This window comes from Bombyx mandarina, chromosome 28 (genome assembly GCF_030267445.1).
Source record: "Bombyx mandarina strain Sakado chromosome 28, ASM3026744v2".
NCBI classification, from domain to species: domain Eukaryota; kingdom Metazoa; phylum Arthropoda; class Insecta; order Lepidoptera; family Bombycidae; genus Bombyx; species Bombyx mandarina.
This window is the reverse complement of record NC_143233.1, coordinates 9,731,969-9,755,087: the sequence shown is the minus strand read 5'-3', so window position 1 is coordinate 9,755,087 and position 23,119 is coordinate 9,731,969. Positions and strand designations below refer to the sequence as shown.

The window sequence follows — 23,119 nt, the reverse complement described above, 5'->3', positions numbered from 1 at the left end:
AGTATACCTCCAAACACGAGATAAGCGTCACAATGGAGTCTGTACCAAGTGCTTTTTTGGTTCTATCATTAGCACTTCACAAGTAAGTGTCGTCCGAGTTATTTCAACACATACAAACTCCAATAAAACACATCCAAGCAAAATTACAAAACAAAATTAACTTTAAAATGTTCCGCTCGAGACCCAACGAGACAGACCGACACAAGGAAACATTTTGTATAGACACGGAGCCCATTATAACTGGTTTGTTTATCTACCCTCCGAATCTCAACGCCATATGCGCGATTAAGATCGAAATGTTAGGTAATTAGATGACACAGTAATTAAATCATTGGACACGTCATGTTTAATCTTTTCATCTTTTAATTTTGTTGCTTGTTTGTGTGATTTAGGGCCCATACTACAACTGGCGATAAACGTCCATATTCTGTAATCACAATGCTGCTTGGATATATATAATGGTATGGAGTACTTCAGAATGAATAAACAATAAAAGACTTAATTGCGTTTTAAGTAACAAGAGAACAATATTGAAATCCCTTAATCTCTTTTAGAATTAACATTAAAATAAAACAATAATTATTAAACAGTAAAAATTGAACATTAACAAACTTTAAAAAACTCAACTTTTCTTTTTACTCAATGACAGACTTCACTCCATGACACGAAAGAAAAATCCTTTAAAAAATTAAACAGTTTTAAATAATAAAGGTTTTTCTTTACATTTATAATCATTTTAGTCTATGATAACGTTATTGATCAGAGCGACTGTTTGTTTAAAGACGTAAGGTTTAGTAGCATCATTATTAAATTGCAATTTTTTTCTTGTTCTTCCTACCTATTTGTTGGTAGCTTATGGGGCTATTCCATATACGCGCGGACGGGTAGGAGAGCTCACGGGCTCAACCGGAGAGAATTTGCTAATACTAGCCCTAGCAAGAGCAGTGCTTCGCAGAATCTACCACCGGATCGGAAACGCGACCCGCTGATAAGATCCGCGAAGAAACTTAATGGGATGTGTATATGCGTTTTTTCCCCTATCTAAGCTGATGGTCTAGAGATACCATATCAGCGTAACCTTAACTAGTAAGTGAGCTCACGGGGCTCAAGCCTGACGATGTTGCTAACATGAACCCTAGCAAGAGCCGTGCTTGGCAGAATCTACCACCGGATCGGAAACGCGACCCACTGAGAAGATCCGGCGAGAAACTCAGTGGGCTGTGTCTGTGGATTAGTTTACTCGCCGAGCCCTTCGTCTCAAGCTACTGGTTCGACGAGAACGATGACCGGTGCTTAAGGTACCTAAAAGCACCGTTAGTGGATCGGGAGGATCCGTAATGACGTGTTTTGGGCGACTAAATGGTACTTCTATTTTAAATTTTAAAATGTTTGTATGTGTCCTGGTGACCTCTTAAAGCCAGGTGAGCGGTGAGCACTGAATTTAATATTTGGTGTGTGCTACCACCGATCTACATGTGTTTTTACAACGAAATTTAGGGTTTTAAATAGCAATATACATTTGAAAGAGCTTTATGGCAATGGACGTGATGGCAACATCATGAGCGGCCTTGTTCCGACACTCGGGGATGATGTTATGCAGTAGTGAAAAATTAACATTTTGTTTGTTACTCTTCTCAAATTTATAGCTAGTCACTTGTTCAGAGACTGCGGTTTGGCTGTTTCTCTGTTAGAGCAGGTGGTCCGTATGCTCACTGCTTACAAACATGATTTGCTGACCCTTCGATTAATTTACAGTGAGCCGTAATACAGAAATGCAACACAGTTTTTGTTCGCAGTTTACTCCAAAAAGCCCTACAAAGCTTCAAGTGAATATTCTCCATGCCGAAAGGAAACTAATTCAGAAAAGAAGAACACTACCTTGCTTAGCCAAGGTTTTCACTGGTGGTAGGACCTCTTGGGAGTCCGCACGGGTAGGTTCCACCACTCCGACTATTTCCGCCGTGAAGCAGTAATGCGTTTCGGTTCGAAGGGTGGGGTAGCCGTTGTAACTATACTGAGACCTTAAAACTTATATCTCGAGGTGGGTGGCGCGTTTACGTTGTAGATGTCTATGGGCTCCAGTAACCACTTAACACCAGGTGGGCTGTGAGCTCGTCCACCCATCTAAGCAATAAAAATAAAAATAAAGCGTGAATTTTTGTATAAAGTTTTTCAAGAATGAGCTGAGCCCTTTATATAAGCGAAGAATTTCAATTTCCACCATAGCTCGCTTGGCCTTTCACAATGAATGAAGCGCTCAAGTAAATTATTATTACAGTTTATATTAACTAGTAAACACCTAAAAGTTAAGCATATTTTTTTTATTTATTGCTTAGTTGGGTGGACGAGCTCACAGCCCACCTGGTGTTAAGTGGTTACTGAAGCCCATAGACATCTACAACGTGAATGCGCCACCCACCTTGAGATATAAGTTCTAAGGTCTCAGTATTTCTGGTAAAAGCTAAGTATATACCGTTAGGTATATTTCTAGTTACAATTAAAACAGTAGATTACATTCAAATCACTTAACAAATGAGCCTACGTTTCTTACACTTAAACTACACAAATATACAGTATACACTTTATTATCTCGCCGAATTTCGAGCACACATTAAACTAATAGTTAATTTTACTGCTTTGTTTTTGTTGAACACCATTCAAGGCGCCGGCGGCTAAAAGCTTTCTACACGCTGCGTCGTACACACGCGCTCACAATTCACCGCACGCAGTAATGGATACGTATTTTAATTCTGACTGTACATATATTATTTTAGAGGTAAAAATATCTTCATTTGTGGCGATGTTTTTATTTAGCTCTCTTCTTTTTTTCTTGCTTAGATGGGTGGACGAGCTCACAGCCCACCTGGTGTTCAGTGGTTAATGGAGCCCATAGACATCTGCAACGTAAATGCGCCACCCACCTTGATATATAAGTTCTAAGGTCTCGGTATATTAGTTACAACGGCTGCCCCACCCTTCAAACTAAAACGCATTATTGCTTCACGGTAGAAATAGGCAGGGCAGTGGTACCTACTGCGTGGGGACTCACAAGAGGTCCTACCACCAGTAATTTTTATATTTTATTTATATTAGAGCAGAATAGGCTTAATGACAGATTGATACAGGCTGCTTTATTTCATAACAATCAGATTGTGTTAATAATATCTATAGCAATATATATATTAGCAATGACAGAGGCGCGTCCAATTCGCTGCATATATCTGACGACTCTTTTTAATACGCTTTTATTAATTTCAGACGTATGTATGTTTGTAACGGAATCTTTGAACATGATTTTGACCCCCTTCAAAACGTCGGACTAACTCAAAATTTGGTGTACTTATTAAGGACTGATGACAATTCAATATTTTTTTTATTTTAATTCAACTAAAAAATAAAATACAAATAATAGTTTAAAAAAGCTAATAAAATATGCTTCTATAGAAAATCCAACTGTAACCATCCTATTGTAAAAAACCGTGGGATGTTTTTCAGGATAATATCAAAATAACCCTTCCTTTCACAAAATGTTAATAACTGATACCATGCACCCCACGCTTTTTTTTTACAATAAAATAATTTTTTCTTACACTATTTTTAATTCAAATTTATTAAAATATTTTCTATTTTTTAGTTGGATTTTCTATAAAAGCGTATTTTGTTATTATATCTCGTTTGAATGTACATTTTTTATATCTAGATGTCGGCAGTTGGATAACACCGCGTAGGAGAGTTCATCCTGGTGGGACGGTACGTGGCAAGAGTGATCTTTGAAAATGAACCGTGGATAAGCACTGTATTTCACGTAGTGAGCATTGCGGGATCCTCTCAAAAAATCGACATTAAAAAAAAACTTTTTTTTTGTTGCCCTTGTAGGCAGACGAGCATACGGTTCACCTGATGGTGAGTGGTTACCGTCGCCCATGGACTTCAGCAATGCCAGGGGCAGAGCCAAGCCGCTGCCTACCATATTATATTATATTTTATTATATAATATTAAATTATATAAAATATTTTTATGGTGAAAAACGAGATGGTGACGATATGGTGAGAGCACACGCAAGTCCTCCATAGAAACGGATCGAATCAATCATGCTTCAATTGTTTATACTATTTCAAATCAGCCAAAACTAAAGAAAATGGTTTTTAAATGTTCTTTAAATGACATTAAAATTAATGTACTGAAGAACACACGCACTGCGTAGAGATAAGGGTGAGGGCACGCGTACAAAACGTTTAGATAAGCCCTTATCTACACTGTAGTAATAAGCGACACGTGCTCGCACTAGATATGGTGAGACTATTACTCTATTCCAGTTCATTTCTGATTACAATCTACCTCTGATCAGGTACATTTTATGTTAATTTACAATACAATAAAACTAGTGGTCGCCCAGAGATCTTTTTTTTTATTCCTACCTATGCTGATAGCCTTGAGAGGCTATTTCAGCTTCGCCCTAACGTTTGTAGGTGAGCTCGCGGGGCTCAAACCGGAGAGTAGCTAACACTGACCCTAGCAAGAGCAGTGCTTCGCAGAATCTATCACCGGATCGGAAACGTGACCCACTGAGAAGATCCCGCGAGAAACTCAGTGGGCTGTGTCTATGGGATAGTTCGCTCGTCGAGCCCTTCGTCGCAAGCGACGGGTTCGACGAGGACGGTGACCGGTGCTTGTGGTGCCTAAAAGCACCGTTAATGGATCAGGAGGATCCGTAATGACGTGCTTTGGGCGACGTCGACGGTTTACCATTCGGTCTACTGGGTCGGGTATGTAGTTTCCAGCGGCTACGATGAGAGGGTTCTCATGTCGTGCCGCCTTCTCAAAATGGCGCAGCCCAGAGATCGAAATTCGACTTTGATTGATTTAAATTATAAGTTTGAATATTATAATGGTTTTAATGTCAAAGACTTTAACTTCTATAATCACAGATTTCGCCAAGGCTACACTATAGACAAACAATAGTAATCTATACTCAATTTGACCACAGACTTTAACAATAAACAAAAGATAATATATTATGCGTGTGCGTGTGAAATACACGGTAGTGTGTGTAATGTTTTTATTTATTTATTTTTTATGAATATTGTTAGAAGAATTAGTATTCTGCACTCCTTCCCTATATTCTCTATAGGTAAGTGTGGGAAATTTCATACTCCTCCGTCCGTGCGATTTTCGTAAAAAAGAGATACAAACTTTTTGCTTCGCGTATATATAGATATATAGATTATTTCAATTAATCATTTCGGTGCGTTTCGGTTTGAAGGGTGGGGCAGCCGTTGTAACTATACTGAGACCTTAGAACTTATATCTCAAGGTGGGTGGCGCATTTACGTTGTAGATGTCTATGGGCTCCAGTAACCACTTAACACCAGGTGGGCTGTGAGCTCGTGCACCCATATAAGCAATAAAAAAAAAACTTAAAATAATGCTTCTATACTGGCAATAGGCCGTCAGAATATAATCGACTCAAGCCTTGAAGAGCTTCGGCTACCGAGAACCAAACACCCAGTGTGCCACACTAGAGGAACCTTTGGCCTTACTGAGGTACGCCACGGATCCTGACCCTTGTTTAGTCCTTTAGGACGCCGTATGAGTCAACTATCATGTAATCATAGTAAGCACGTTGTCTTATCATGACGATCCTGTCCTTCTTGCGTCTCCCATTACTTCTTCTTCATCATTCCCTCACTGCTGAGGATCGCGACCAGATATGACGTCCCTCACACTATATAACCAACCGCTTCCTTAACCAGTGTGCTTAGTGCGAGTTTTTTAACGTTTTCGATAGCGTAAAAGTTAGCTCATATTTGTACGGAATGGGATCGTTTGCCGATAGGGGCGCTGTTCCAACTGGATACAAAATTGGCTTAACTTTTACGCTATCGAGAATGTTAATAAACTCGCACTGCGCACACCGATCTGACCATCTGGCTAGCGTTCTGCTCACAGCGCGCTTCTATGCGACCCGAAATTATGCCAACTGAGTTTCTCGCCGGATCTTCTCAGTGGGTCGCGTTTCCGATCCGGTGGTAGATTCTGCGAAGCACTCGCCTTGCTAGGGCCAGTGTTAGCAACACTCCGGTTTGAGCCCGGTGAGCTCATCTACACGTTAGGGCGAAGCTGATATAGCCTCTCAAGGCTATCAGCATAGGTAGGAAAAAAAACGAAATTAGAACTTCTCTAAATTCATGTCTGGGAGACCGCATGATGTGTCCAAAGAAGCGTCCATAACACGTTCCCGACAGATGCCACAGAGCGTTTTTTGAACGTTTAACTTAGAATGGACTCGTTAGTTCTCATGGCAGTCCGTGGTATTCGTAGCATCCTCCGCCACAACCACATTTCAAAGGCATCGACCATTTTGCTATAGCAGCTTTTCTCACAGCATCTTCGAAGAACATAACTTAACAAAGACCTCGTCTCTGCTTCCCTTCACACGTGAATACACAAAAAAACGAGGTGCATCTCAAAAAAAAAATCAGAATTCAAATGTGCATTATGCCGAAGCGACCGCCTGTTAAATTACTTCCTGAGCATCAGAGGGTTGCTATTGTATGAAAGAAAAATTCCTAATCGCTGTAATCATAAACGATTATTTGGACGAATTGTACGATTTGCTCTTGGCGATTCGGGTCGCGGGCCTGTTTCCGCGGCAAAGCAATCTAGCCTTTGTTTTAATGTGTTAAGGCAGGTTTTCTTAAGCGTCAATGATTTTTTTTTATCGCATAGATGCGTGGACGAGCTTACAGCCCAAATGGTGTTAAGTGGTTAGCGGAGTCAATAGATATCTACAACGTAAATGCTGCCACGTAAGGGCCTGTGAACACCACGTCTTTTATCCTACAGAGCGGTTTGTTGTCGTCTGTATCGATACAACCGCGACATGTGTATCAATACAAGCGCGCGTTAATATCACGTTTGTATCGATTCAAACGCGTATTTAAATTTATGCAGGTGTGCAAAAGTCTACAGGTTGCGTCTGACTTGCGTGCGTATCGCGTCTGTATCGCTACGAACGCGCGTCGACGGTGTGCTTAAAAAACGTGGTGTGCACAGGCCCTAAGATGTAAGTTCTAAAATCTCAGTATAGTTACAACGGCTGCCCCACCCTTCAAACCGAAACTGCGGATTACTGCTTCACAGCAGAAATAGGCATGATTTTTCTGTGGATCAAAAAATGTCACAGCGTCCTACGCATTTCTTCCGCATACTCCTGCTATTGTGATGCAGGTTGTGGTCTATACACTCCAGCAACCACATCCCGAGGGAGAATTATCAGACAAATCAGAGTTCTCGTACGATCAGACATGAAATTGGATAGGTTAAGACCAGATCATGACCAGATCATATCATATTGTATTTGATTACCTACAATAAATGGTCATACTCAGTAAAAAAATGTTATTATAATTCGCTTTTTTTACTTTCCAAAAGGGCCTCAAATTCTTGTGTGCCCAAGGGCCCAATCCTAGTTTAAGACGTCCCTGCGTACTCCTCTATCATATACCATTTCTTCGCTCACTCCACTCTTACACATATCGTCTTTCACGCAATCCATCCATTTCTTCTTAGGTTTACCTCTTCCTCTAAAGCAAGCCTCTAAACATTCATAGTTAAAGCTCTCTTAACAACCTCATTTTCATTTCGTCTCATCACATGTCCATACCATCCCAAACGCGTACTTCTCAGCTTCTCTGTCACGGCTGCCACTTTCAGACTTCCTCTAACATATTCATTCCGTATTCTATCCATTCTCGTTACTCCATACATCCATCGCAACATTCGCATCTCTACTGAATACAATCGCCTTGAGATAGTAGTAGTAACTTGAGTTGTAAAATTCACATTCTTTATCTGGAATCGCTAACAAAACACTATTCACCAGGTGTATGACGTGGGTTAGTTTAATCTAAAATTAGCCTCAAACCTAACCTAAAAATATAGGGAGACGAAGCCACAATAAATAAATATAAACAACAGTTTATTTTACACAAATAACATATATTTTCCGCCACATACACGAAATTTTACAACGAAAAAATAATAATTAACACAAAAGTTACGATGTAAAGACATTAATCACAGTTCTAATACAAAAGATACCTTCGACCAAATTAAGATTTAATCAGGATTGTGCTTTTCAATAGTACTTTCATAGCTTCATTCTGACCTTCGCTGTCATTGAATAAACGTGCGAGCTCACGGCCCAACTGTTGCTAAGCGGGCCCCGAACCTCTTCGACAAGATGAAATCGTTTATAACTTCAATTACTTAGACTATACTTGAGACCTTAAAACTGATATCCGAAGGAGGGTGGCGCATTTACGTCGTAAATGTGTATGGGCTCAAGTAATGACTTAATACCAGGTGCGTTGTGAGGTCGTCCACCCAACAGAACAATAAAAAAATACTTAAATTAGTATGGGGGATCCGAGACGAGTAGTAACTCACATGACGTCCCCATCTCTTGACTGCTGATGTCCATCTTATGAAACCAGTGCCTGACTACACATTCACCTTGTCACTTTCCTGCCAAATTCAGTCGAGAAAGAATCTGGCGTTTCTCTTTAAAGGGTAGAATAGCCGGCAATAAAATGGAGACGTAAATCTCAGGGCAGTTTGATGATCTAGTATGAGACCCGGCTACAAATTCATAAATTAGACCGGTGTTTCCCAACGTGCGGCCTACGCCCCACAAGGGGACAATTTGATTATTAAGGGGGGGCAATCGCACCAAATAAATATAGAAAATCTGTATTAAAATTATTTCGAATTTTAATTTCAGTTTTTTATTATATGTTTTGAAATATTATTTACTGTGTCCTAATAACAATTTCATAGTGATTTCTTCCTGAAACCTATAATTTATGTTAAGTGAACAAATCAATAGTTTAATGTTAAAAATTATGTATGTAGGGGAGATATAAAAATTTTAGAAATGTTACAGTGGGGCGCGGCACAAAAAAAGGTTGGGAAACACTGAATTAGACGATCGAAATCGAATTTTTACATAAGTACGTATACATTTATAAACGGGAGAATACGTTTTCAACAAGATTAACAGAGATAAGACACCGTAGAAGCGAGGAGGGATGTTTGGGACCCCACTTACTTCCCCACTACGCTGTGCTCACGGCTCAACTCACACCGCCGCTTTTCATTATACCCTTTGCCAGCTACCCCGCTTATTACATCTCTACCCCACTCCACTTAGGTGGGAACTGAAGACATTAAGTGATAGTCTAGTTATCTTACCAAACGAAACCAAAACCTATGGTCATGGGAGTTCATTATTAGCTCCGTTACCAAGTATGTCAATAGCATGGTGCACCCTTGCCAACGTAAGACATCACATGTTACAAAACACGAACATATTTACGGTCAGTTTATTTGTGCACATTTATATTGAAATATGAATTTCATGGTTAGATGGTTTAGATGAAGGCACGTCAAAAGAAATCACGAAATCGTACGTCTTAATTTGGTCAAAGACCTTAAAACTTAAACGCAATTTCTTAATGTATTAAATAAATGAACAAAAATATATATTATCTTTTCAGAATTATGGAACCAACGTTATCGGTGTTAGGAAATTAACAAAATAATCACAGTATTTTTAGTTTTAGGACCGATACAAAAATATATCACAAAATATAAAGGGAAAAAATTAAATAGAAATATTATTAATCGAAAAATTAGTATTATTTTCTCACAAAGCCTTCACGCATACACGACAAAACTTCAAATACTACGGTACCATATTTTGTGTTTTTCTTCGTTTTTTGTTTTTTCATTTGTCAAGTCGCGTCTAGGGAAATACTTCAGCGTGCAAAGGAACGAGATCCCAACCTCCGTCGACTGAGAAGGGGCCTTTCGTTGAATTACGGAGGGCCAAGAGAGGTTTGAGAACTAAAACTTAGCTAAGGCTCTTAAGAAAAAAAGGGAGAGAGAGATAGCGAGGAAACAATTACCCCAACTATTTAAAATCTTTCGGGCGATACAAACGCTTTTACTCTTTTGTTGTCCTTAAATAATAATTGTCGCCGTCACGGATGACACCATCAAAAATAAAAGTAAAAGTTTTTTTTTTAAAAACACTTTTACAAAAACGATGTGCTATTTTGAAAAAAAACATTTAATATTTAAAACACTTTTACAAATTGAATCCCCCGTTTGTGTGTCGTGAATTATTATGACGATACACAAGAGCCTCAGCATTTTCCATTATTTTTTATTTACTTCTCGCGGTCCTTGCACGCAAAAGCTTTTTATGGTTACAATCGCGATTTAACTTTTTTTTTTTGTTAAATAACACGCACAATACATCAGTTTTACACTATCACAGAGATTCGTATATTAAGAAACATGACTAAAAAAAATACACAGTCGACTAATGAAGAGCGTTTCATAATCCAGCCCTTATTCTCATAGAAATGCATTTGCCGCAAAACTGTAGGGGATTCGTCAGTCAATAAATAAATCTAGTTTCTTCTATTTTCTTTACTCTAACATTATACGTTATTTTGTATGAAAATTTTAGGGACGAATTGATTTTTTTATTGATGACTAGCTGACCCGGCAGACTTCGTGAGGCACTACGATATCGATTAATCGATAAGTAAAAGACCTAAACTTTTGTATAAAATAAACTTAAAACAAACAAAAAGGAATCAGTCCGACAGGGGACATAACAAAGGAAAAACAAAATTGTTATTTTTATTTAATTCCGAGCATTTTCATATTTATCTACCTTTTAAACCTTCTCTAGACTTCCACAAATAATTCAAGACCAAAATTAGTCAAATCGGTTCAGCCGTTCTCGAGTTTTAGCGAGACTAACGAACAGCAGGTAGGCAGCGGCTTGGCTCTGCCCTTGGCATTGCTGAAGTCCATGGGCTACGGTAACCACTCACCATCAGGTGGGCCGTATGCTCGTCTGCCTACAAAGGCAATAAAAAAAAAAAGCAATTATTTTTTATATATATATAGATTGATTTTAGTATTTCAAATTATTTTCATTTCGAATTATGGATTTCACTTAGAATGTCCAAGTGCAACGGCATATGGTTTACAAAAATACAGGACGTCTCAAATGATACCCCCCAGTTCTTTGTAGAGATTAAACTTTAGTGAGTAAACATTCTACAAGGCCGATCATGTAATGAAATTTAATCAAAAACACATCTTAGAGATACTACTAACATGATAACTCTTGTCGGTTTAATTTACTGTCCGATGTCAATCGCGCGAAACGATATTAAAAAAACAAAAACAAAACTTTACTTAATTTTATTCATTTTTTTATTGCCCTTGTAGGCAGACGAGCATACGGCCCACCTGATGGTGAGTTGTTACCTTCGCCCATGGACTTCAGCAATGCTAGGGACAGAGCCAAGCCGCTGCCTACCGCTTAATACTCTCCAGAAGCCTCGTTTGAAGAAGGACATGTCATAGCACTCGGGAAACACCGTGGAGGGGAGCTCATTCCATAGCCGGATGGTACGTGGCAAAAAAGACCTCTGGAAACGCACTGTGGATGACCGCAGTGGCTCCAGGTAGTATGGATAAACTCTACTCCGGTGGCGGGCGGTGCGATGGTAAATGGTTTGTTTTAATGGATGGTTTATTTGCTCAACACTTTTGACAAACCCGTACAGATGACTAAAGACTTTCTCTAATTCTCCTTTGTCGTATCACTCTTGTTAGAACGGTCGTGATCGTCATGCAGCATCATTAATGTGGGCAGATGTTATGCGCCTCACGAGTAATCACCACTTCTCCCAGTTTGTAGTGAGTCTGGTACACTCAGCCGCCAACTGCTAACTTGACTTGGTTAGCCCATCGCATGAGCAATCTTCCACGCGATCTGGTGCCTTCTACTTTGCCCTGAACGACAAGGCAATTCATAATAATCTAATACGAATTGATAATTGCATTGAGAAGTCACAAGCTTGGTGAACTTAAAGTCAGGTAGCTTTTATTAAATAGGCTACCCCTTGACCTGACTTTCTAGAAATGTTATTTATTTAGTTACCTTTCTGTCAATTATTTCCTAACAACATATTTTCTAAATAAAAAAGGAAACTTCTAGATAATATAGATTTAACATCTCAAAGACTAAATTTATTATAAACTGACAAATCCTTCCTACACATACGATACGATGCAGAAAAATCGAAATTCTCACAAAAAATATTAACTAGTCACTCACGACATTTATAAGACATTCAATACATAATATATAAGTGTAAAAAATAATACATCTTGAATATAATCGAAAAAGTACATTTATACAAAGTTACATATTTACCACAACATCTATTTATTTCTATAACGTACTATACGAGTGTATTAATGCAGTTTTACGGTTTTTTCATAAATTTACCAAAGTCACGGGATGACCGGAACGAGCAAATTTTCAATTCATTATTTTATCGAGACGACATAATTGCAATCCCCTTTCCTCGAAAGCGTGTTTCTTTTACGAAAAAAGAGTCATCAAGTGACCACGCACTAATGTGACGTCACACAAAAAGGTAAAATTGCATTAAAAATCTTACTTTACATCTCACGATTATGTATTAAATATAAATTTACATCCAATACTGGTGCACACAACTAAGTTGAAGCTAGAACGTGGACATTAAAAAAAATACGTATTTTTTTTTTCATTTATACCATTAATACATTCAAGAGTCGTAGAAAAATAGCTAAGTTATAGGAATTTCACATGAATGAAAAAAAAACACTATTTTTATAACGTTTGGATTACATACATATACATACAATAATATGATCATAACTATCATAGATAAGATAAGATTACGATAAAGTTTTTTATTTTTTTATTAAATCCGTCACGTTAACTTTTTCAGTCTGTTTTGATGTTTATTTTTTGCCTGTTCCTTTCTTGTTGCGACCTTGCTTGATGACCTGGACCAATTTGATTTTCTGGGCGTCATTGCTGTTCATGTACTCTTGGAGGAGCTGGGGGGAGGGAGCGTCGTTAGAAGCCGTTAATTCGAATTCGGATCGGTTTTTATACGGACTTCGTAAAAGGAGGCGTTTCTATATTATTATTTTTTATTGCTTAGATGGGTGGACGAACTCACAGCCCACCTAGCGTTAAGTGGTTACCGAGCCCCATAGACATCTACAACGTGAATGCCGCCACCCACCTTGAGATATGAGTTCTAAGGTCTCAGTATAGTTACAACGGCTGCTCCACCCTTCAAACCGAAACGCATTACTGCTCATAGCAGAAATGGGCAGGGTGGTGGTACCTACCCGTGCGGACTCACAAGAGGTCCTACCACCTATGGGCTCCATGGGCCTATGGGCCTATGGGCTCCAGTAACCACTAAGCGCCAGGTGGGCTGTGAGCTCGTCCACTCACCTAAGCTATAAATTTTTTTTATTTTTTTTATTGCCCTTGTAGGCAGACGAGCATACGGCCCACCTGATGGTGAGTGGTTACCGTCGCCCATGGACTTCAGCAATGCCAGGGGCAGAGCCAAGCCGCTGCCTACCGCTTAATACTCTCCACAAGCCTCGTTTGAAGAAGGACATGTCATAGCGCTCGGGAAACACCGTGGAGGGAAGCTCATTCCATAGCCGGATGGTACGTGGCAAAAAAGACCTCTGGAAACGCACTGTGGATGACCGCAGTGGTTCCAGGTAGTATGGATGAACTCTACTCCGGTGGCGGGCGGCGCGATGGTAAAAACGAGATGCCGATATCATCTCGAACAATTCCTCAGAGCACTCCCCATGGAACATACGATACAAACAGAGGGAACCGAAGTCCCTCCGCAGACCCAGAGGTTCCAAACGATCCGTGAGAATGGGATTATCGACAATCCGAACGGCCCTCCTCTGTATGGAGTCAAATGGAAGAAGCTGGTATTTGGGAGCCCCGGCCCAGAAGTGGAAGCAGCACTCCACGCGAGGCCGGACTTGAGCTTTATATAGCAAAAGCCTTTGTCCAGGCGTGAAGTACCGCTTCGCTCTGTTGAGGACTCCCAGCATTTTGGACGACAACTTGGCTTTGCCTTCCAAATGACTCCGAAACTGGACATGGCTCGAAATGTCGACCCCAAGTATAAACTAATGAATAAAAATAAAAATAAAATAAAAAAATATATATAGCAAACTAATGAAAGAGGATGTCAAAAAGCAATTTAACCTACTACAGTTAATCTAAGTACTTTTCGACTCAGGGCATAACTTCAGCGGCAGGGCACTGTGGTACACGGATTCCGTAATCATACATCCGATTGGTTAATACAACCTAGCTCTGTACGTATTGTCAGTCGGCATCAGCGCCTCATTTTGAGAGGGCGGCACGACACGGAAACCCTTTGGCCCAAGATGACTACAACCATGTCTTACCTCCATGCTGAGCTCGGCAGCGATGGCGGCGGCGGCCGAGGGTTGTTCGGAGAGCGCGACCAGGGTCGGCAGCAGCGCGTGGCTGTGGTTCTTGGACACCAGCCAATTGGCGGGCAGCGTGCAAAGCGTCTTTATCACGCTCCAACCCTCGCATATCGTTTCCTGGTTAACAGAACACATGTCTTGATCGGGCCTTATCGACCTTAAAGAGCCAAATACAGGTAACACAATTCAAATCTATATATTATTAATACGTGAAGCAAAAATGTTGTAGTCGTATTTACGAAAATTGCGCGCATGGAGGAGTATAAAATTTGGTGATCCGAATGATCATGGTTTTATACTCTTCGTATATACGAGTGTTACTGTGTTACTTATAATATTTGCTATGTGTATGTGCATTACTATAATTCTCATGTTGTATTTGTTATTTTAGTTATGTGTTATTCGTTCTACACACACTCTTCACTTTTTATTATTATTCTCATAATCCTCTCGCAGGTCTGCTGGAAGAGATTTCTTAAAGAAATAAGCAGTGCCTTTGTACATAATTTTCCTATTACTCTGTACTATGTCTTATTTTCTGTGTGTACATAAATAAATAAATAAATAAAATTTCCTACACTTATACAGAATATAGAGGAGTGCAGGAGTGTAGGGTTACGTACGGACAACACAAAAATGTCAAAATAGACTAGTTTCCTTTTGTCGCAGGTGCATCGACCAGGACGCAGTTGCGTAGCGCGAGAGAAAGACGTTAAGTTTCAATTTGTGTACACACTTAGTCCCGGCGCGGCGTACGCGACCGTTTATATGAATAATTAACGTAATATACGTTCGCGTCACTACGACGCAGCGCCGTGAGCTTCTTGGGAAAGTTCGTGTCGTTGTTTTCGAGACGATGTAATTGTGCACGAATTGGGAAGGCTATTGTAGCTTTTTTTTTCGTACCTATTCTAGAAACCTCGAGGTTACTAGAGATATGAGAATACTAGATTCGCCGAACGCTACTTTTTTTTTAAAGGAAATTTATGACCTGGTAACTAAGACCTTTAGGTCAAGTCTTGTTTTAATTTTAATGATTTTTTTTTAATATAAAAATGATATCATGAAATGAAGTTGACTAATATGAAACATGGCATGAAATGAAAGGAGATGAGATGATATATGTGATGAAATATAATCTCAGTAAAATGGCGGTCAGTTACTGAGATTTTTTCAGTGAACTTTTTGGAGGATCCCGAGAAGTTACGTCCAGCGGCTTTGTTTCATTTTCCCGCATTTGTGTACTTTCACAGATGTTAAGCAGTTAATAAACCACCGTTATTACACATTTAAACCTGAAGAAACACTAAATAGACAAAATAAAACAAATCACACGACATCTCTCCTCGCGTTCCCGCCAATAGTCCAACCGAGCGCTACTCATTCTACTGTCAATAAAACGTCGGGTGATATGACGTAGGTGTCATGTGATAAAGAACTCCATTTAGTCGTGTGCTAGTACTTGCCTATTGGCTACAATAGCATACCCGATCCTGTGGACCGAATGGTAAACAGTCGACGTCGCCTAAAACACGTCATTACGGATCCTCCCGATCCGCTAACAGTGCTTTTAGGTACCACAAGCACCGGTCATCATCGAGTAAATTAACCCATAGACACAGCCCACGTTTCTTATTTTATTGCTTAGGTTTGTGGACGAACTCAGAGCCCACCTGGTGTTAAGTGGTTACTGGAGCCCAGACATCTACAAGGTAAATGCGCCCCCCACCTTGAAATATAAGTTCTAAGGTCTCAAGTATAGTTACAACGGCTGTCCCACCCTTCAAACCGAAACGCGTTACTGCTTCACGGCAAAAATAGGCGCAGGGTGGTGATACCTACCCGTGCGGCGTCCTACGACCAGCAATTACGCAAATTATAATTATTCAGGTTGGTATTTGAGATTTGAGTCAGATACGTATTTCATTAGAAAAATCGGTACCCGCTGGCGAGATTCGAACACCGGTGCATCGCTACATACGAACGCACCGGACGCCTTATCCTTTAGGCCACGACGACTTGATGCGTGAGACAAAAGCCTTTGCTACTCGCGGTCCAATTAACCGTTCTCATCGGGAGGCAATAACGAATGCTAACAAACACGTTACGTGTAGTCCCCGAGACGCACACGTGTCGAGTGCAGGTGCACCCGCATGGGAAAACCAACGGTCGGACTACACGAGAATGGAGACTTTACACGGCGCGTTAATTACATGTGTACAGGTGTTTGTGTCCGGTCCATTAGAAAGTGGCCGCTGTCCTTCGTGTCGTGGTCGCGGCCTAATGCGGAAGACGTGTCGGTTAACGCGACCGTAACGTGAACGACTTCCGCGACGACACAATCGGAACGTGTAAAATCGGATCCGTGAAAATTTGTAGCGTGCGAACTAGTCGTGCGAACCCGCGTGGATAATGTGCCTAGAGCGAGGTTTTTAACGTTCTCGATAGCGTAAAAGTTAACTCAAATTCTTTTTATAGCTCATGTAGGTAGACGAGCATACGGCCCACCTGATGGTGATTGTTTCCCGTCGTCCATGGACTTCAGCAATGCCCTGTTCCGAGCTATTATTTATAAAATATGAAACCTAAGGTCGCGTAGTCGCTGTCAAAAGAGTCGGTCGTGATGATGGAGCACTCACCTGCAGCTGAGGGTTGTTGACGACCACGAAGCCGACCAGCACTATGAGGTCGAGCACCATCGCCTCCGACAGCGTCTGGTCCAGTCGCTGATTGCTCAGTCCTGGACAATAACACAGCTCTATTCATTTATTGTCAACGCTTTAATAAACAAGAATCTATACTGAGACCTTATTCAAATTCAAATTCAAAATCATTTATTTCAATTTAGATGTCAGTATAACACACTTGTTGAATGTCAAAATATAAATAACAATGTTAACTCTACCACCGGTTCCAAAAAAAGCCACAGCCCTGAGAAGAACCGGCAAAACAAACTCAGCGGGCTTTTTTTCTGTTTTTTCTCAAATATTAGAACTCATATCTCAAGGCGGTGGCGGCAATTACGTTGTAGATGTCCGGCTTCGGTAACCAGTTAACATCAGGTGGACCGTAAGCTCGTCCACAAACCTAGGCAATAAAAATAAAATAAAAACACCACGACCACGACTGCTCTGCCTAAAGTAAATGCCTATGATGGTGAATTCATTTTAAGACGTGACATTATATTGTCCTTTTCCTTATCGCTTATATCGGCAGACGATCTCAAGGGCCACCGTATTTTAAGTGCTTATCGGATCCCTTACATATCAATAACGTAAAAGCCATCATCCACCTTGCAACAAGAGTTCCAGTATAGTAATCTTCACGACAGAAATAGGCAGAATGGTGGTACCTATGTATGCAGGGTCACAAGACGTCCTACCACCAGTAAAGATTAGATTTTTTTTCTTCCTAGTCGTACACTCTTGACAGAGTGGTCGTGATCATGCATCAGTCGAATCTTGGGACACTGATGCTCTCGCGATGCGACGCCATGTCGCACGGTGTTTTGCAGAGTGAGAGCAATCATTGATATTGGAGTGAGTCACAGATTGTATGAGGTCGGTCCATCGCGTTTTTTATTTTTATTGCTTAGATGGGTAGACGAGCTCACAGCCTACCTGGTGTTAAGTGGTTACTGGAGCCCATAGACATCTACAACGTTAATGCGCCACCCACCTTGAGTTATAAGTTCTAAGGTCTCAAGTATAGTTACAACGGCTGCCCTACCCTTCAAACCGAAACACATTACTGCTTCACGGCAGAAATAGGCAGGTTGGTGGTACCTACCCGCGCGGGCTTACAAGAGGTCCTACCCCCAGTTGGAGATCGTCCGCGAGATCTTTTGCCCTCGACTTTCCCTTGCACCACCGACCGCTCAATGGAGTCCTCATTTAAACATCAACATCACCAACAACAAAAAGATTAGATTAGGATAGATTAATAAACTGGTAATGCAGGTCCCAAACCCGGATGACAAAAGAGGAGGGTTGAGTTGAAGTTTGACCTTTCCACTATAAAACACCACACCGAATGTCTGGCTGCGATCAATTAGCCGGACCCAAATAAGGCTTCTGCGGCCTTGAAGAACTAAATCTCTTCCAAAAGCACTACTGTGGAATGACGCGGGACTCAACCATGTGTATTTTCCCAAGAAAGCCTCACGAGGCCACGACCCTCAGCATTGAAGATTATCGACGCAAGGAGATTAACACACAGACGAATGTGTCAAAGGGTAAACGAGAAACAAGACGGTAGCAAAAAAAAGGAATGCGGTCTTGGTGGCGGCACCTGTGGGAGTGACGCTGTTGGTACTCACGCAGTGCCGTGGTCCTTGGAGCCTCCTTGTCGTTGGGCGCATGTTGAGACAACAGCCTTGCCACTGCCGCTCTGAACTCCAATGGCCAACCGCCTTCACCGAACGCCTCCTGTACACAACACAGCTACATTCACACGGCAATCATTTAACTCTAGGTTCTCAACTAAAATCTATCTATCTATCGTGTAATAAAAATCAAACCCGCAAAAACTATATTTTGCGTAATTACTGGTGGTAGAACGTCTTGTGAGTCCGCGCTACCTACCACCACCCTGCCTATTTCTGCCGTGAAGAAGTAATGCGTTTCGGTTTGAAGGGTGGAGCAGCCGTTATAACTATACTTGAGACCTTAGAACTTATATCTCAAGGTGGGTGGCGCATTTACGTTGTGAATGTCTATGGGCTCCAGTAACTACACTTAACACCAGGTGGGCTGTGAGCTCGTCCACCCATCTAAGCAATAAATAAAAATAAAAAAAATACATCGTACCGTCATTTTCTACGTGACGTCGAAGTGTGGAGGGTCAGTATATTTCATTTAAACTAGTTTTAAGGTTTTTTCGCTCGCATTTTTCTTTGCAATTATATTATTACGGACCCTGTTTCGCATAGGTACTTCACAGTTTTCTTGATCACGGACAAATGATACAATAACGATAATTTAAAAAAAAATGCAAGATTATATCCTAAAAGTAGATTTAATTAAGTATAATAAAAAAGTATTTTTATTAAAAAACATTATCCCATGTGATGATCTTCTATCACCATGCTGTGCTATGAGAAGATGTGGTATGGAACCTGACGTTTGGAGAGGGTCCTTTGATGAGCGTCTCCAAAAATTACGACTCATAATGTACTTTGGGAGGTGTTAAAGGAAAACGTCTTCTTGCGTGTATTCCATGTTAATAATCATCTTAATCCTAGTTTACAATTATGAAGAAGCCTATGTTTCTGGGTGGTCCGCCTTATTAGGGAGACATACGAGATTACACCTATCAATTATGTTATATACTAAATGCTATGCTATAATATATAAGTATACACTTCAATACCACCTCGAAAACCCAGTCAACTAAATGCGCCAAACGGAATTTCTGATAACGAGACTAAAATGCTTGTTCAAATTTTATAGCACATACTTAATTAAACATTAATCACTGTTAGACTTCTGTGATGAAATCACTACTCGAATTAATCATCAACCCCGCTTCCAAATAAATTCAGAACACGGAGGCCACTATAAAATCAAATCTGTCTAACTTCCAAACGAGTATGGGGGGTTCTCGTAACGAAATCTGCGTTAGGGTCAATCTTAGCGTGACCTCGCCACATTCGGGCAGTGATTCCGCGTGCCTGGTCGTGGATTGGTCACGGCTTGTTAGCTTCCCCACCGCCGAGTCGAAGATAAATAAGATTGCGTGCAGTACTTTAGGATCTCACAAGAGATTCGTCTGTAATGTCTTAGGTACATTGATTTCTTTTGCTTATCCGGCGATTTCGTTTCTTTCTCATTTATGTATCCAGTAGATATATTTCCAGTAGGTAAGTTTTTTTTTTATATTGCTTAGGTGGGTGGACGTGCTCACGGTCGACCTTAAGTGGTTACCGGAGCCCATAGACATCTACAACGTAAACGCCTCCACCTACGTTAAATAACAGTTCTAAGGGCTCAGTTTTTACAGTACCACAGCTGCCCTAACCTTCCAACCGAAACGTGTTACTGCTTCACGGCAGCTATATACAGGGTGGTACTTATCCGTGCGGACTCACAAGACGTCCTACCACGCGTAAAAGTATCTTAGACAAAATTTATTTGCGTTTTATTAACCGAAAATCTTTGGTCAATAAATCCAGATACGTCGTACCCACCTGAAGCTATTACTAACTCTCCATTAGTTATTAACAGCAGTGTCCACGAATAATTGAACTAACATACCCAGCCTTCCTATCTTGAATAGTGACCACCTGATTAAAGGCATTAACAGACCGTTATGACTGTCGGTACTTGAACCATTGTCCATGGTTCACTTGCGGACTAAATAATAATAACAATAATAATGGTTGGTTCGAAGTAAGTATCAGTTGAATGGAATATTATAATATTATAACATAGTTAACGGCCGTCTGGTGTAGTGGTAAGTGACTACACAAGGGGGTCGCGGGTTCGAATCCCGCCAAGGGAAGATATTTGTATGATAAATATAAATGTCTTTTCCAGGGTTATGGATGTATATTAAAGTATATGTATGTGTATAATAAAAATCTTACATTTATATCCGTTATCTGGTACCTGTAACACAAGTTCTTTACGAACTTATCACGGGACCAGATAACGTGGCGTGATTGTTAGTAAATATTTATTTATTTATTATTTATATTTGAAAGGTATTCAACTGATAATTACTTTAAATAAATGTATCTTTATTATGTGATTGATTTTGTTAATGTTAAGTATGTTTCAATGATACTATGTACACATATGGACTTGTTGTTGTTGTCTGAAATAAAATAAATCATTCATTCAAATCAGTTATTAACCAAAAATATATGTACTTCTGCTTGAATTCTTGAATAGTACGAAGATTTTTACTTTTAACCTTTTTAGTGTTGAGCTTATTTTCTTCACACATTTCGCAGAGATCGCTAAAGATTTTCTGGAAAAACAGAAGCACCTTATAAAAATCTTAACTTAAAAAAAAAAACAAAATTCAATGCTGAATTCACAGCAAAATATAAATAGTTATTTATAAATGTTATTGACTTATTAAAAACTGTATACGTGCGCGCGCTATGACGCGTCCGATAGACAGGTCGATACCTAATACTTATAATCAAACCACGCAAATAGTCGTTATTCCGACATACTGCACTATATACGTATTAATAGAGAGTCGATTTATCGACGCATTCAAAGGATTAAGATGAGAAATTACATTTTAGTATGAACTCTGACGAAAACCATCAACTAGCGTTCATCATAGCATCAACTAACCTGGTGCGGTGTGTAGCTTTTTCTTTTTTTTTTTTTTTCATCCTTAAATCAAATATATCGTGTCTTAGGGAATGCTGTGTATAAGAGAAACGACCTAGCTCGACTTCCCTCTCACCACGGTCGAGTGGTTCGCGAGACGCTCTATCTATTTTCTCACTCTCGCTCTTCCTAAATTGTATCTTTTCTCTCTAGCCGTAACGCAAAGCGCCTAAAGAAGTTTCACTTCAAAAAGAAATTAAGATTAGCAGAAGCCCAGTTAACCAATACCGCCCCTCGGCCGCCCACATTATCAAACGCAAAACAAATATTAGAGGCAAACAATCAATCGCGGTTTACACGCGTTACGTCCCTTCGATACGGGGCGCATCTGCAACCGCCGCTAATAAACTCATAATTGTGTTTATTATCTATTACAAGACCAACGCGAGTTCTGCGCAAACATCGGACCCTGCTCGCCGAGTGCCTAGGGATGAGGGTAGTCCGGGATCTTTATAAACTTTTAGAGCGGTTCCAATGCGTTCAATACGTTATGCCGGCGAGACTGGCAGACTTAAAACGTCTTACTGGTGGTAGGACGTCTTGTGAGTCCGCACGTGTAAGTACCACCACCCTGCCTATATCTGCCGTGAAGCAGTAATGTGTTTCAGTTTGAAGGGTGGGGCAACCGTTGTACTGTTAAAAGTGAGACCTTAGAACTTATATCTCAAGGGTGCGTGGCGGCATTTACGTTGTAAATATTTACGGGCTCCGGTAACCACTTAACATCAGGTCGGCCGTGAGATCGTCCACCCATCTAAGCAATAAAAAATAAATGAACTTATACCACGACTACAGATGAATGTTTAGAGTATTGGTCACTCAAAGAGTTCTAGGTTGTTTTCCCTTATTAAAACATGGTGTTGGATCAAAACAAATGCAATTATGTAGTAATAGATATTAGGTTGATTGTTCAAGTTAAATGCGCGACCTGAATAGTTTCTTTGCTAACCATAAATTAAAAATTGAAAATCCCGGCATCCCGATGATCGAATCCCGGCCTGTCCCGCACTACCGTCCCTTGGGTGCGCAATTATTCATACCATAAAATGGATCCACTGTATACAGACATCAAAGTTCCGACTCGCCTGGGAATCGAACCGGCTCGGGGGAGGAACGCGATACGGTTAACTCGTGGCGTCATTGTGATTTTTATATCGCAAACTGAACTATTATTATTCCTACTAGGCTTTGAAGTTAATGGCCAATATTTTTTTTTTAAGCAACTCCTTTAATTATTTATTTTAATATTGCTTTGTTGTCATTTCGAACCATCAGCAGAATATTCTTTTTTTATTTTTATATTACTTAGATGGGTGGACGAGCTCACAGCCCA

General features: G+C 40.2%; 1 protein-coding gene across 5 annotated transcripts in view; it reads right to left on the bottom strand.

The window, feature by feature from the left end:
- Nucleotides 1-7,981: 7,981 nt before the first annotated feature.
- The window catches only part of ssp3 (short spindle 3), an 86,708-nt gene continuing 71,570 nt past the window's right edge, over nucleotides 7,982-23,119 (bottom strand). For all 5 annotated transcript variants that reach the window (XM_028179535.2, XM_089739010.1, XM_089739012.1 and 2 more), the window contains 4 exons: nucleotides 18,756-18,864; nucleotides 17,077-17,177; nucleotides 14,393-14,554; nucleotides 7,982-12,988 (listed from right to left, as the gene is read on the bottom strand). In XM_028179535.2, coding sequence (XP_028035336.2) covers nucleotides 12,890-12,988; nucleotides 14,393-14,554; nucleotides 17,077-17,177; nucleotides 18,756-18,864 — 471 coding nt within the window. In that variant the 3' untranslated portion in view covers nucleotides 7,982-12,889. The remainder of the gene's footprint in view (nucleotides 12,989-14,392; nucleotides 14,555-17,076; nucleotides 17,178-18,755; nucleotides 18,865-23,119) is intronic.